Here is a 13,665-nt window from a genome sequence, read left to right on the forward strand (position 1 = left end):
ATTATTTATACCCCGCCCATCTGGCTGGGTTGATTGGGGGGACACCTGCCTCCCTTGGCTGCGCCCATTCTGGGAACCCAGACGAGCGCATGGAATCCGCCTTTGAACTTTCCCAGATCCGACTCCTGCAAGTCCCGTGGGGCGCCGAGCAGCCGGGGAGAGGCAGGCACTCGGGTCGCGTCCTTCCCCGACAGTGCGGCGGAGCCCAGCAGGTGGCGCTAAAGGAACACGCTCTGATTCCAAGGCTTCCCTGGCCGTTCGCGTCGGCTCCGATTGGCCGCGCGGGCGGAAGGGGGCGGGTCCGGAGCTCCGGGCTCCAATTCTCATTTTGCTTTCGCTTTCCTCCCGTCTGAGGAAGCTCCTCTGCTCTAACAGCTTCCGCTTTCGCTTTCTCTCCTCCGGAAGGGAGGAGGCGGGGCTTGGGGGGGGGCTCCTTGCGTCGGGCGCGGCAGCCTTGTCCTCCTCTCTAGTGGAGAATTTCCTTCTCCTCTCCCGCCTGTGCCTTCGGCGCGCGGAAGGGCTCCTCGGGGCTCTCCTTCCCGGCCTCTGCCGAAGTGCTGCCCGGGGAACTGGCACTCCAGAGCCCGCCGAAGGCGCCCGGTGGCGCTTAGAATAGCCCGGTTGAGGGCCTTGAGGGAAGGGTCGGGTGGGAAGGATATCGCTGAATTCATCGTATAGCGGGTAGGCCCTGGAGGCAGTATTCAAATTGTCCTTCCCACGGTCTTTGCATAGACGAACAGATTCAAAGCAGAGCCCCAGCTGCGGGTGTGTGTGGACCAGGAGTAAGATAGGAAGAGGATGGAGGCTTAGGCAGTAGGAAATTCTGCTTTGAACAGCTTAATGGATTCAGTAGTTGTTGTTTAGTCATTTCTGACTCTTCATGACTCCATGGACCAGAGCACGCCAGTCTTCCACTGCCTCCCGCAGTTTGGTCAAACTCATGTTGGTAATTTCAAGAACATTATCCAACCATCTTGTCCTCTGTCGTCCCCTTCTCCTTGTGCCCTCAGTCTTTCCCAACATCAGGGTCTTTTCCAGGGAGTCTTCTCTTCTCATGAGGTGGCCAAAGTATTGAAGCCTCAGCTTCAGGAACTGTCTTTTCAGTGAGCACTCAGGGCTGATTTCCTTAATTCAGTACTCCATGTTAAAAACACAGGAGTCCAAAGGTAAGGCATGAGATCATTTAATGCATGCAGCTGGATCCCCAGGGATAGATCTCTCCATTTCTGCAGCCTCAGCTCCATTCAAGGTCAGCAATAAGGAACCTGTTTTTGGCCTTCAATGCCTTGTAGAGCTGATCCTTGCAATAGTGGTTCCAGCCAGGCACCAGCGTGTAGAGTTCCCTCATTTTTTCTTGGTTAGTTTCCCTTGAAGAGATTTTTTGGTACTGTTCTTCATCCAGGATTTGGCCATGCAGCATATCCAGGACGGCTGCAACGTTGGTGGTCCGCTGGATCAGCTGTTCCCGGTGCTGTTCAATGAAATGGCAGTCAGAGGAGCTGGGTGGATGAGCATCTGTCACACAAAAGATAAACAATTCACATTTAAAGGGAAGGTATAGAAGATGCTGCAAGAGACTGACCTCTGGTAGGAGTTACAGATAGGTAGCCGTGTTGGTCTGCCATAGTCAAAACAAAAAAATTCCTTCCAGTAGCACCTTAAAGACCAACTAAGTCAGTTCTTGGTATGAGCTTTCGTGTGCATGCACACTTCTTCAGATACGATATCTGAAGAATATCTGAAGAATATCTGAAGAAGTGTGCATGCACACGAAAGCTCATACCAAGAACTGACTTAGTTGGTCTTTAAGGTGCTACTGGAAGGAATTTTTTTGTTTTGACTCTGGTAGGAGGTGATCCAGGACTTAGCTTGCCTCCAAGAACCTCTACTTCCACAACAATTTTGCCCCTGGGACAGTAGTAATGGAAAGCTCACTGGTCTGTCAGCAGCCATGGAAAGGCAAGAACTGCATTGGTCTGCTGGCATCCTTGACCAGGACGTGCAATGCCTGGCTTCATATCTATCTCTGTGGTTATTTGCAAAATGACAATTACTAAAACAGTTAATACTAACTTACTGAGCTCCAGAAGGAGTTCACCGATATGGGCCACCCCACCTTATCCACTGACACTATGTCAGTTACCAAGTGCAAAATAGGACTTTGCAGGTGGGCAGATTTGGGTGAGCCACACTTGTTACTTACATATGTTTTCAAAAACCACCTGTAAGACCATAAAATTCTACTGACTATCTGCCTTCTAAATCCATGACAATTTAGTATGCAAGAGACCTTTGTCCTTGGGAGAAGACCTGGTTACATGAGACCATCTTATAGATTCCTACTGACCTTGTACTGAGTGCAAAACAGAAGGCGTCAAGTCTTCTGAAAGGGGACATAAAAGAGGGAAGTTAGACAAACTATGATTGGGATGTCCTTATCAATCCTTCATCTCAAGCTTTGGTCAAATCATGGAGTCCTTCCTTGATCAAATGTTTAAAGGTGGCTAACCCAGAGTTACCCTGTCTGAAATTTGGCAATGTTAATCCCCTCATGTTTCCCAAGTTTCACCACCTATGTGAAATAACAAACAAACAAAAGGCTATAGCTCTTTTGGTTTCCGAATGCAGCAAATGACATTTTTGAAGATTTGTTTTTTCCTGGATTTCAATTCAGATCAGGACTCCATATTGGGTTGGGCCAGATCCATATTAATGTGAACTGAACCAGATCTGGATCACCAAAGTTGATCCTGAATCATATTTCAGTTGGGGCGTGTGTTGCATTGCCTTAGTATCTAATACTTTATCAAATGCTTACTCTTTGCACCTATTGGGAAGAAGGATCGGATACAAGCACAAACACAGGGGAAGTGAATAAACAATTAAAATAATTAAATAATACTTACCTTGTGCTGCGGGCAGAACAGAAGAAGTCAACTCATCTGAAAGATAACAGAAAAAGGGAAATCAGAGGGGAAATGTGGCTGGAATGTCCTCCATTAGCCTGCTTCCCAATGGATGGTCCAACCTTTTGTCCTCTTTCAATCAATGCTCACCGTGTCTCACACAGGCCCTCCACACAAGTTCATCCTTCTTATTTATCAGGTTGAGCTCCAGTTCATCCTGCATGTGCTGAGCACACAGTTTAATGTACTGCTGTTTCATGTCTGCATTCAGGTAGTTTAACTTCAGTTCCTGTAAGAATGAGTGAAAGATGGACTTCTGTTGGTCCAGTGAGCAGGACTAAAACAATGGGTGGAAATTGCAAGGAGGTGGATTTTGGCAAAACCTTTTGGAAAACTTCCTCATGGTAACAGTTGTTACCATTGGGACAGTGCCTTGGGAGGTGGTGGCCCCAACTTCACTGGCATTATTTAAGAAGAGGCTGCACAGTCATCTCCAAAGGGATTTAACAGGTATTTGCATCCTTCTTTGGAGAGCTTGCACTGGGCACGGAGGTGGACTGTAGAGGCAGGTGGAAAAGATGACTCCCAAAGTTCCTTCCGACTCTATGATTCTATGTGCGAATGTTGAAGTGTCAGCTTTCCACCCAGCCCTCCATTCAAGAGGGTAAGCAAATGGCTGAAGAGGTCTGAGCTGAGTTTCTCCTATTCTCATACCTCACAGGCTAGGTACCCTCCCAGCAAAACCTTTCACCCTCTTCGCACTGTACCTTCGGATAGATTGTGACACCATCTAACTTCTGCACAAAGAAGCAAGAGCCAATCTTAAGAGGTTTCATGGTCACAGGATTTTTTTGCATTTTTCGTGAATGGCACTTCACTTCATACTCATGGACAGCCTGGAACGAGCAAACAAAGTCACTTTTGAGACATGCAAAGAAGATGACAAACTGCTGGAGGATTTTCCAACAAACTGAACTGGCAGAGGTTCAGATATTCTCTGGGTAAACGCTTCCGAGACTAACAACATATAAGGAAACCTAGGTCACTTTGACACTCAATACTGAATCTTGGTCAATGGATTCCCTGTTTTTTCCCCACCATGGAATCCAAGAAACCACACATGCAGTTCCTAATTAACCCCCCACCCAGGCACTGACCAAACCCTGACCTGCTTGGCCTCAGCAAGATGATGGCTTCATATGCCTTCAGACCAGATCCTTGCTCTGATCAACAGGATCAAGCTAATCATCTTGCAAATTTGTAGAACCTAGTAGAACTGGAGATTCCTGGTTACCTTTTTAAAGGAAGAGTCATTGGGGAGGAGGTAGAGGTGGAATATTGGAGCAGAGACTTCCAGCTTTTCATAGAGCAGGGCCACAGCGTGCACCTTTATCTTTTGCTTAAACCAAAACTTTTTGAAAACTGCTCCACAGGGAGATAACTTGGGGTTTTCCAACACAGCATGAAGTGGTCCCACTCTGTCTGGCTTCTGCAGACTCATCATCCTACCGACAAAATGTGCTATGAGGACTTGGGAACCCTTTTTACCTATCAGAGAAAGGAATGCAAATGAAACACAGTTTAATAGTAGTTAGCCTGCAGACCCACTGCCCTAAGGTAGGCACCTAGTTCTTACGACCTTTAGTTCACCCATTCCTGAAGACTCCAAAAGGTTCAAAATACTGTACACTGGAATGGTGATATGCTGTTTCAAGTGATGGCTGATCATCAATTTATCCAGCCCTTTTTTTTTTTTTGCATAACTGGCTTGCTTTTTTTGATAGCCTGTGATAATAGATGCTGCTTTATGTCTAGCACAGATTGTCTCAAATTAGCATCTGCTCTCTGTTGCCCAGATTCCAATACCGTAAGACATGAACTGGCTCTACTGCAACAAGAAGTTCCTTAGCTGAGGCACTGCAGCAAAAGTGGGTATCCTCAGTCTTGGGGGCCAGAGATGGTCCTCTAGACTTCTCTGCCAGCCCCTTAGAACTCTCCTTCCACTAATCAACAGTTTTGTCTGGATTGAGATTCACTTTCTGCACCTACAATGGATCTGGCGGTCCTTGGAATATAATAGCTGCAATTCAAACCACACAGCAGCATTTATTATCTGAATTGGTAGTAAGGAATGGGAACTAAAGTTCAAGGAGCATCTGCACGTCTTCCCAAAATGCAAATCAAGAGCAGTGATTTACCAAGGTGGAAACCAGAAAACATGGGCTATAGACAGCAGAGGTATTTTGTCCTTGGAAGAGTGTGTAAACACTCAAGAGGTGCATGCTCAAGTTAACATGAACTATTCAACTACCATTTATTATTTATTAGATGTGTATCCTGTCCTACCTCCCAAATGACTAATCTTTACCCATTGAAATCAATTGACCCATTTAGTCATTCCTTTCAGTGGGTTTACTCTGAGTAAATGTTAGTCAAATCCAACGTTTAATGCCTATTTATTGCCCTGCTATTCTCACAATCAAAATGGTTTAAGAGGGACAAGCATGTTACAAGTGGGGGAGAATAAGAGCTTAAGTTAGGAAGCCTACTTCTCCCTCTCATGCAGAATGCCATGATAGTCAATCCCATTTAGGATTCCTGTTACAATGGTTATGGAATCTTTCTTTTACCATACCTGCAAGACACAAGAAGTGAGGGAGTTGAATAGCTGACACAGACTCGACTGGATCTGCTTGGATGTTGAGCAAAGGGCCGGCAACCATCAACTTCCATGCATCCCACCTGTTCAGGTGTTTAGGCCATGAGTCAAATTGGTATGTGACGGTCACAGCGCCCCTCACCTCAAATATGAGATCAGTATAACAGCAACGGAAAGAGCCAGGCTCAGTAAAGCATAACCTGAAAGCAAGCAAGAAAAAGTCAAATGGGGAAGGGGTGGAACACATTCCTTTGCTGTTAAGAGAAATCATAACTCGTGTCCTATGTGCTTGCTTGGTAAAACATATCATGTAGTAAAAGTTTAACACTGCCTGAAAATTGTGGTTATTCTTCCTTGGTTTTCCTGCATCTGATATAGTAGCTGACCCACAGCTTCCTTGAAATACAGTAGAGCTTGGTCACTGCTACTGATCTACCACATAAATGTGCAGCTACAGATGTAAACTGGGTGTGCTTTAGAGAACACCAACATTTATAATGATTGTGAGACCCACATGAGCCGAGTCTACAGAACATTCCCCAGAAGGTAGGCTGAAAAATGTGTGAGATAAATTACTCACTTGTAGGATGCATGATTCCCTTGTAAATCCAGAACAACCTCCGGGTTGATTTTTCCTGGAAGAGCCTTTAACAAAGCAGTAATGATTAATATTGATGCCAATGCACCCCCCACCCCCCACCCAACCTCATCTGAAAATGAGAATGTCTTTCTTCCCCCAAATCCTCAACAGGCAGTTTAGTGTAGGAGACATTCCATGAAAGTGGGCTGAAATTGAAGAACTCCACTACAAGCTGAATGTACATTGATTAAAAAATGTTAAAGCACCAGAAAAAAGTGTGGATTTCAAATTGATAACATTCAGTGGACTGTCTGTAAAATGTGAATAGGACTGATGATTCTACCCGAAACTGAAATCACAGTGTGATAGTACAGAAAGTCAATTGCAATTCTATTTACTTATTTACTTCCATTGCCAACTGTATGGAAACTGCTTTACCACTATCTATTGACACACACACACAAACCAACACCAACGGTTCTAAAAAGTGTGGGATGTATTATTACTAGAGCAGTCAAGTACAGCATTTTCCTGTTGCCTAGAATGGACACACAGAGGAATGTGGCTCCAGACAGAGAGGACTTCCTGTCAAACCTGCTCTGGAGCTTCCTGCCCCTGTGTGTGACCAGGAAGATGGGCATGACCTCAGCTGACCAGATAAAAGGGCTGGCCACACCACCATCTCTCTCTTGGACTTTTGCTCTCCTGGCTCTCAGCCAGTGCATGGCTCAACCTTCACATAGGATGGAGCCCACAAACAGAAAGTCTGAGATTTCTTTTCACTGTAGCTCAGACTTCTTTTCACTGTAACCACAAGATAAAGCCTGCCTTCAGATTACTGCTGTGAACTGAATGTGAGTAAAACTTTATTCTTACTCTTAAAGAAGACTGTGTTGTGTTATTATTATTTTAAGAGGGAAATAAAGGGGAAACTTACCAGGAACAATCCAGACTGGGCAAGGCAGACTGGATGCTTAATTAAATGATTCTAACGAATCATCAACTTACTTCCAATAAGGTGCAAAGGGATTTCCCCCCCTTCCTGCTGTTTTCTCACTAGCCTGAGGAGGGATAATATCAAAACTATATATCCTCTCCTACCTTCCTTAACATTCCCACAAACAGATTACTTTCCACAGTAAACTTGAATTTCAAGTTTGGTAGATTCACCTTGAAAGTATCCATGTATTCCTCATTCCTGTGGGTGGTAATGCAAATCAGATTGAGTCCAGTCCCTTACCTTACTGGGACACCGGCTACACGGGACACTTCCCCCAAAATCTGCAGTCTCATCTGTCTGACTACTGCTTTCTTCTTCTACAAACTGGGTTTTTTTCTCACTGCAGCACCGAGTGGGCAGGAATCTGGATTGAAATTTGATTCCACTCTGTAAAATAAGTACAATTATTTATAATCCCACATAGCTGTATTGTGAACGAAGGAGAAATTTCATTGTCCTTGAGGATTAGGAAGAACCCTAAACCAAACTCACATTGTGGTGCATTTTGTACGACCGCCTTTGTTTCCAATTGTCCATTTCTACGCATTCCACAAATTGGTGACAAGTTTTCATCCCCATTTCCTCAGTTCTAATCGGCAATTTGTGACCTTTCTCACATTCTTCGAAAATGTGTTCTGGGTCCTTTTCAGGAATTTTCCATAGGTGTTTCCTTCCCGTGTGGATCATCTCATCACTAGATATTGTGACATTTTGCAAATTACCTGTTGTAGAAACGTTTGTTTGCTTGTTTGTTTTGACATCAGCAGAAAAAGAACGAGAACCTCAACAGGGTATGAGAAGCTTTCTTGTACTGGATCCTACCGCTTGGCTGCCTAATTTCCCAGGGCCAACTTTCAAGGTCAAGTGACTCTCCAAGGCCGCAGATAGAGGCAAGTCTTTCCTAGCCCGGCTTGCCATTTCCCAAAAATAACTGTTGCAAAGGAAGGTTGAGTAAGAAAGTGTTCTTCAGAATAACGCATAGAAGCGAGATACAATATATTCGAAATTTCGTCCCTGCCGTTTAATGCCCATGTTGAGGTGATGCAATGGAATAATGAATGGGAGAAGGAGAGCAAAGCGGGGATATAGGAAGAGAGGCAGGGGATTCCCAAGTCGCCCCTCCAATTTTGTCGCCACGCGCTTGTACAACTGGACCCCGGAAAGCAAACCTCCCCTCTCCCGGCCAACGTTTCCATAGGAGATCCGGGCGAAGCAACGGCTCCCCTTCCCGAGGTCCTTACCTTGCCTGCTGCGGAGGAGGCGCTTGTCCGCCTGGCGCCGGCCGTCGATGGTCCTCCGCGCCTCGGCCGCCACCTCCACGGCGCTGCTCTCGCAGGTGTGGCGGAGCAGCTCGACCGGGAACTTCTCCAGCTCGCCCTCCTCGGAGCGCGCCGGGGTGAGACTCAGGGGGCCACGGCTGGCGCCACGGAACAAGCGGAGACTTGGCGGCCGGGATGCTCTGCCCGAGCGGAAAGAATCCTCTTCAGAGAAGCTCCCGTCCCCAGCGCAGCTCAGAAAACATTTCACCGACAGCATTTCCCCCCCACCCAAAGGCCCTGCAAGAGCGGCTTCCTTCTCCTTAACGGGCTACTTCCACATCCCTCGGGCGGGGAAGCTCTGCGCGGGTTTCTGGCCTCTCCCAGCCGCCTTCCCTGTTCTCTTTCAGTCGCTCGCCCCGTCGAAGTCCCGAGAGGCAGAGCCCCGCTTCAGACACCAGGGGACTCGACGGCGGGGACGGAGCCCGCGATTGCCTCGGCTGGCTCCTGCCCGATCCCTGCGCTTAAGCAGGTGCGCAGTCCCTGCGAGGACACCGAAGCCTTCCTGGAGGCTTTCTGCGACGTTTCGGTTTCTCTCCTTAGCACGCGACTTCCTCATCCCTTGCGCTGGGATCTTGAGACTCTCGCCTTCCCCGCCTACCGCCCCCAATCGCCTGGGGAACCAGAGGAGCATTTTCGCTTCAGACACCAGCAGACTCGACGGCGGGGACGAGATGGCCTGAAGGGCTTTTTCTTCCCGCTGCTCTCTCTTTTCCGCCCCCGCCCAGCCGTGCGCTTCGGCAGGCGCGCAAGTTGCGCGGCTTCGGAAGGGCTCCGAGGGAAAGGACTCTGAAGTCTGCTTAAGCTTTTCTGAGAGAGGTTTTTCCTACATTGTGGTAGAAGGGAAGGGGTTTTTTGTCCCCGGGATCCAAAGCTCGGAGGAGGCCGGGAAAAGCGGGAGGAAGGGACAGGACGCAGCAGGTGGTTGAGCAACCGCAGCGCGATGCACGTGGGGAGGGGGACCCACACCGTGCTGATAAATGAATTTTCAGCCTCATAGAGGTTCATTTGAAAATAAGAAATAGAACCTTTAGTGTCATCCGCCCAGAGATTCAGGCATCTTCTGTGCCAACTTTTAAACCCCTGCTGAAAACTGTTCTATTCTGCTTGGCCTATGCAGGAAATTAATAATCCTTCCATAATGGTTAAGCGATGTCTGGTTTTAACTTCTTTTTTTGCATAGTTTTGTTGCTGTAAATCACTTTTCTATATTGCGTATTAATCAGGGGTCAGCAAACTTTTTCAGCAGGGGGCCAGTCCACTATCCCTCAGACCTTGTGGGGGGGGGGCGGACTATATATTTTTTGGGGGGGGGGGATGAACGAATTCCAATGCCCCACAAATAACCCAGAGATGCATTTTAAATAAAAAGACACATTCTACTCATGTAACAACACACTGATTCCCGGACCGTCCGTGGGCCGGATTTAGAAGGCGATTGGGCCGGATCCGGCCCCCGGGCCTTAGTTTGCCTACCCATGGTATTAATGGTATAGCAGTATACAAATACTTTTATAAATAAATGCATGAATCTGCTTTGCTCTCTTTTGGGGGCGATTTGGTGTGTGTAATTTGGTGTTGCCTTTTAGGATATGCATAAGTCCTACCAATATTAGCCGAGTTGTACACGAAAAAAGAACCAGGACCTCCTCACCCCTCTCCTTAATTCCAGAACTCTATTGAAGTAGTCAGGATGCCCTAATGTGCTCTTTGCATTTGACTTCCTGGCTATTTTGGGAGGTTGCTGATCCCCATTTCCTCCCATTAACATTTAGTTAAACAAGACGTGTGGTGGGAATTCATCCTCCATGGAGGAGAGAGGAGGAAGGATGGTTAGGAGTTGGGGCAACCTAGTCTCTGCAACAGGTAAATTATCAATACAGTGGTACCCCGAGTTACAAATGCCTCAGGTTACAAACGCTTCAGGTTACAAACTCCGCTAACCTGGAAGAGTTACCTCCAGTTGAGAACTTTGCCCCAGGATGAGAATGGAAATCGTGTGTCGGCGACGCAGCATCAGCAATGTATTCTATTAATGTATTCATTAATAGGGAATCCACAGAGTAACTTCTTTGATACACTTTCTGTAAGACCTCAGGACCTCTTTCTCATGTCTCTCACTGCCTCAAAAAAACCAGATTTGTTACAAAAGGTTTTTTTCCCCCTGCCTAATTTTTCACTTCCTCAAATGATTCTCGGAAGTCTCAAAAGCCACAGATTCAGAAGGAAAGCAACAAAACGTTAGTTTCTAAGACCTGAATATTATTACTTGGGAGCTGTATATTGGAGTCTTCATCTCAGTACAGACACTGTATTGTGTGAAAGTTAAAAAGGCTAAATAAATAAATAAACAAAAAATAAAAGTGGGGGGGGGCATTTATTCCAATTTGTTTGCAGGGAAATTAGATGGCAGCATTTGCTCTGATTCATTTGCAGGAAGGCTAGATGTTGCTTCAAATACAGATAGGTAGCCGTGTTGGTCTGCCATAGTCAAAACAAAAAAATTCCTTCCAGTAGCACCTTAAAGACCAACTAAGTCAGTTCTTGGTATGAGCTTTCGTGTGCATGCACACTTCTTCAGAAGAAGTGTGCATGCACACGAAAGCTCATACCAAGAACTGACTTAGTTGGTCTTTAAGGTGCTACTGGAAGGAATTTTTTTGTGTTGCTTCAAAGTAAGTGCTGTCTGACATTTCCCACCACATTTTTCTGTCAGTTTCCTTTTGGGAAAGTGAGAATGTTGCACAACAGCTTCAAATCTGCTTTAATTGCGCAAACTGAATTTGCTCATGTGTGGTTGGAATCCCCATTCAAAAATAGCGGCTGTCTTGGAGTGTCCTATGATGCTCTTTGGGAATATCCCTTCTTCTGGCACAGTCATGCACTTAAAAATGCTGATTTTTGCAGCACGTGGTTTCTGCAGGACTGGAGAGAGAGACGTTCTGGTGGGATGAAGCTGGAGGAAAAAACAAATTAAAGGCAGCTGAGCCAGGTGATATATTAAAACGACATCAGAATCATCTGGTTAACTCGGTTACAACTCCACAGGCTGAAAGGTGGAGTGATACACCATTATTTGCGTTAGTAGCAAATCAGTAACAGAATATTCCAGCATGCCTGCATTTAGCTGTATATGGTGTGACAATTGCCCTTCCCTTCCTAACGCCGACAGTTGGAGCACATTCAGTGCGTAAAACTTCAGACTAGGCTGATTGGGGAAGGTCCATGACTCAATGGCAGTGCGCTTGCTGTTATGCAAAAAGACCCAAGGTTCAATCCCTTGTGGTCTCCAGGTAGCGCTGGGAAGACCCTTGTCCCAGACCCCGAAGAGTCACTGTCAGTGTCATTAATACTGAGCCAGGTGGACCAACTGACATGAGGCAGCTTCCTGTATTCCTGTGCTCTCAGATCAGTCCAGCAATCCAACCTGGCCTGCATAGATAGGGACTAGGGTTGGCAAGGCGTGTGGGCTTGAAGTTTCAGGTCCCTAAGCGTGCCCTTATTTTCAAAGTTTCTTCCTCATTGAGAGGACTTCTGTTCCTCATTTTAAAGGCCAATAATTGGAAAGTATTTCTCAACTGGTGTATATTATTATGAGGGATATATGGCCTTCTGCTGACCTTCATTTCCTTCCATTAGCTTTTAGGTAAGTAAGACATGCAACATGACACCAACCCGCCAGGAGAGGAGACAGCAGGAAGGAGAACACAAGCCTACAGGTTTCTCCTGATCTAACCACAGTTAGGAAACCAGGCAGCCTCAGGTGGGCAGTGGGTAAGTGCCAGGATTAATGGGCAAACTGCAGAGCAACTTCTTCTCTGGGAAATTGTTTGCAAGACCACAGGTCTTCTCCTTCACATCTCTCATCTAGACAACAGAGTCCTTCAAAACTGTCAACAAACTCATGTAAGACCCCAAGTTAATATCAGTATTCCATTAATGTACAAAATATACCTTTAATTAGCCATCCTAGTTACTATATCATTCCGTCTCCAGCGTCAAACTCAGGCCTGTGCCATTCATACTTCGAAGGCCTTCTAGGGGAATGGATAGCAGCAGAAAAAGGCAAAATAAGGTTTGATTAAATTTATTGTGGCAGGGAGTTCTGTAGACCCTGAAGTATAAAAACTAAAGGAGCGCAAATACCTAAACCTGTTCACTAAAGGAACTGAATGAATTTGCCCTTGGACTTCTTGAGTTCCTCCTCCCCAAGTCCTTCAAGATGGCTGTGGAGGATCTTCACCATCACACCCATTCAAAGTCAGCACCAGCTGAGCCCTGTAAAAAAGCACAAAACAGGAGAGGCTGCATGTGGGAATTGTGGATAGTAGGAGAGGATATATTGATTAAATATTATCCTTCCTAGTGAGTCATGCAGCAGAGTTCATTCCCTTCTACACACAGCAGGAAGCTAGGTGTAAGTGGCTCCTGTCCTGCTTTGCTGCTTTAAAGTGAGCTGTGGAGTAGGGAGGGAGGGCAGGCTCATTTTAAAGCAGCAAAGAGGGAGAGGAGCCCTTTACACGAGAGGAGGGAGGCTGCTGGGATTCTTGTGTCAGGTCCGTCCGGGGCTGTGCTGCCTCCCCGCTCGTCGCTCCTTGAGCGCGCATGCTAAAGAAACATACAGCTCCTGTCCCTCTCCCTCTGATATTATACTGGTAGTTTATTAAATAGTTGAGTACAACATTTGATTCAGAATATTTCCCCCCCCCCCCATTTTCCTTCTCTAAAAACTAGGTGCGTCTTATGGTCAGATGCGTCTTATGGAGCGAAAAATATGGTATATTCCTGGTAAGACCCCTTTGATTCCCTCCTAAAAGAAAAAAGACGCAAGAGTCTTCCTTATAAGTAATGAAATGTTTACTCACATTCAGTTCAAAGTATGATCCCTGAAGACAGGCTTTAGCTTGTAGTTACAGAAATAATAATAATAATAATAATAATAATAATAATAATAATAACAACAACAATTTATTATTTATACCCTGCCCACCTGACTGGGTTTCCCCAGCCAATTTGGGCAGCTCGCAATTGAATATTAAAAACACAATACAGCATACAACATTAAAAGTTCCCTAAACAGGGCTGCCTTCAGATGTCTTTTAAAACTAGAATAGTTGCTTATTTCCTTGACATCTGATGGGAGGGCATTCCCCTGGGCAGGCACCACTACTGAGAAGGCCCTCTGCCTGGTTCCCTGTAACCTC

The 13,665-nt window shown here is 46.1% G+C and overlaps 1 protein-coding gene across 1 annotated transcript; it reads right to left on the bottom strand.

The window, feature by feature from the left end:
* Positions 1 to 466: 466 nt before the first annotated feature.
* LOC309326465 (caspase recruitment domain-containing protein 8-like) lies at positions 467 to 8,918 on the bottom strand. Its single transcript, XM_081835243.1, has 11 exons — positions 8,387 to 8,918; positions 7,638 to 7,867; positions 7,386 to 7,532; positions 6,146 to 6,210; positions 5,542 to 5,765; positions 4,201 to 4,454; positions 3,674 to 3,802; positions 3,057 to 3,195; positions 2,907 to 2,942; positions 2,348 to 2,383; positions 467 to 1,515 (listed from the first exon to the last, which is right to left on the bottom strand). The coding sequence occupies exons 1-11, from the start codon at positions 8,679 to 8,681 to the stop codon at positions 1,235 to 1,237; spliced, it is 1,836 nt and encodes a 611-aa protein (XP_081691369.1). The 5' UTR covers positions 8,682 to 8,918; the 3' UTR covers positions 467 to 1,234.
* Between the last annotated feature and the right edge of the window lie 4,747 nt (positions 8,919 to 13,665).

Source organism: Podarcis erhardii (assembly GCF_964252035.2).
Source record: "Podarcis erhardii genome assembly, chromosome: 13".
Lineage (NCBI taxonomy): Eukaryota > Metazoa > Chordata > Lepidosauria > Squamata > Lacertidae > Podarcis > Podarcis erhardii.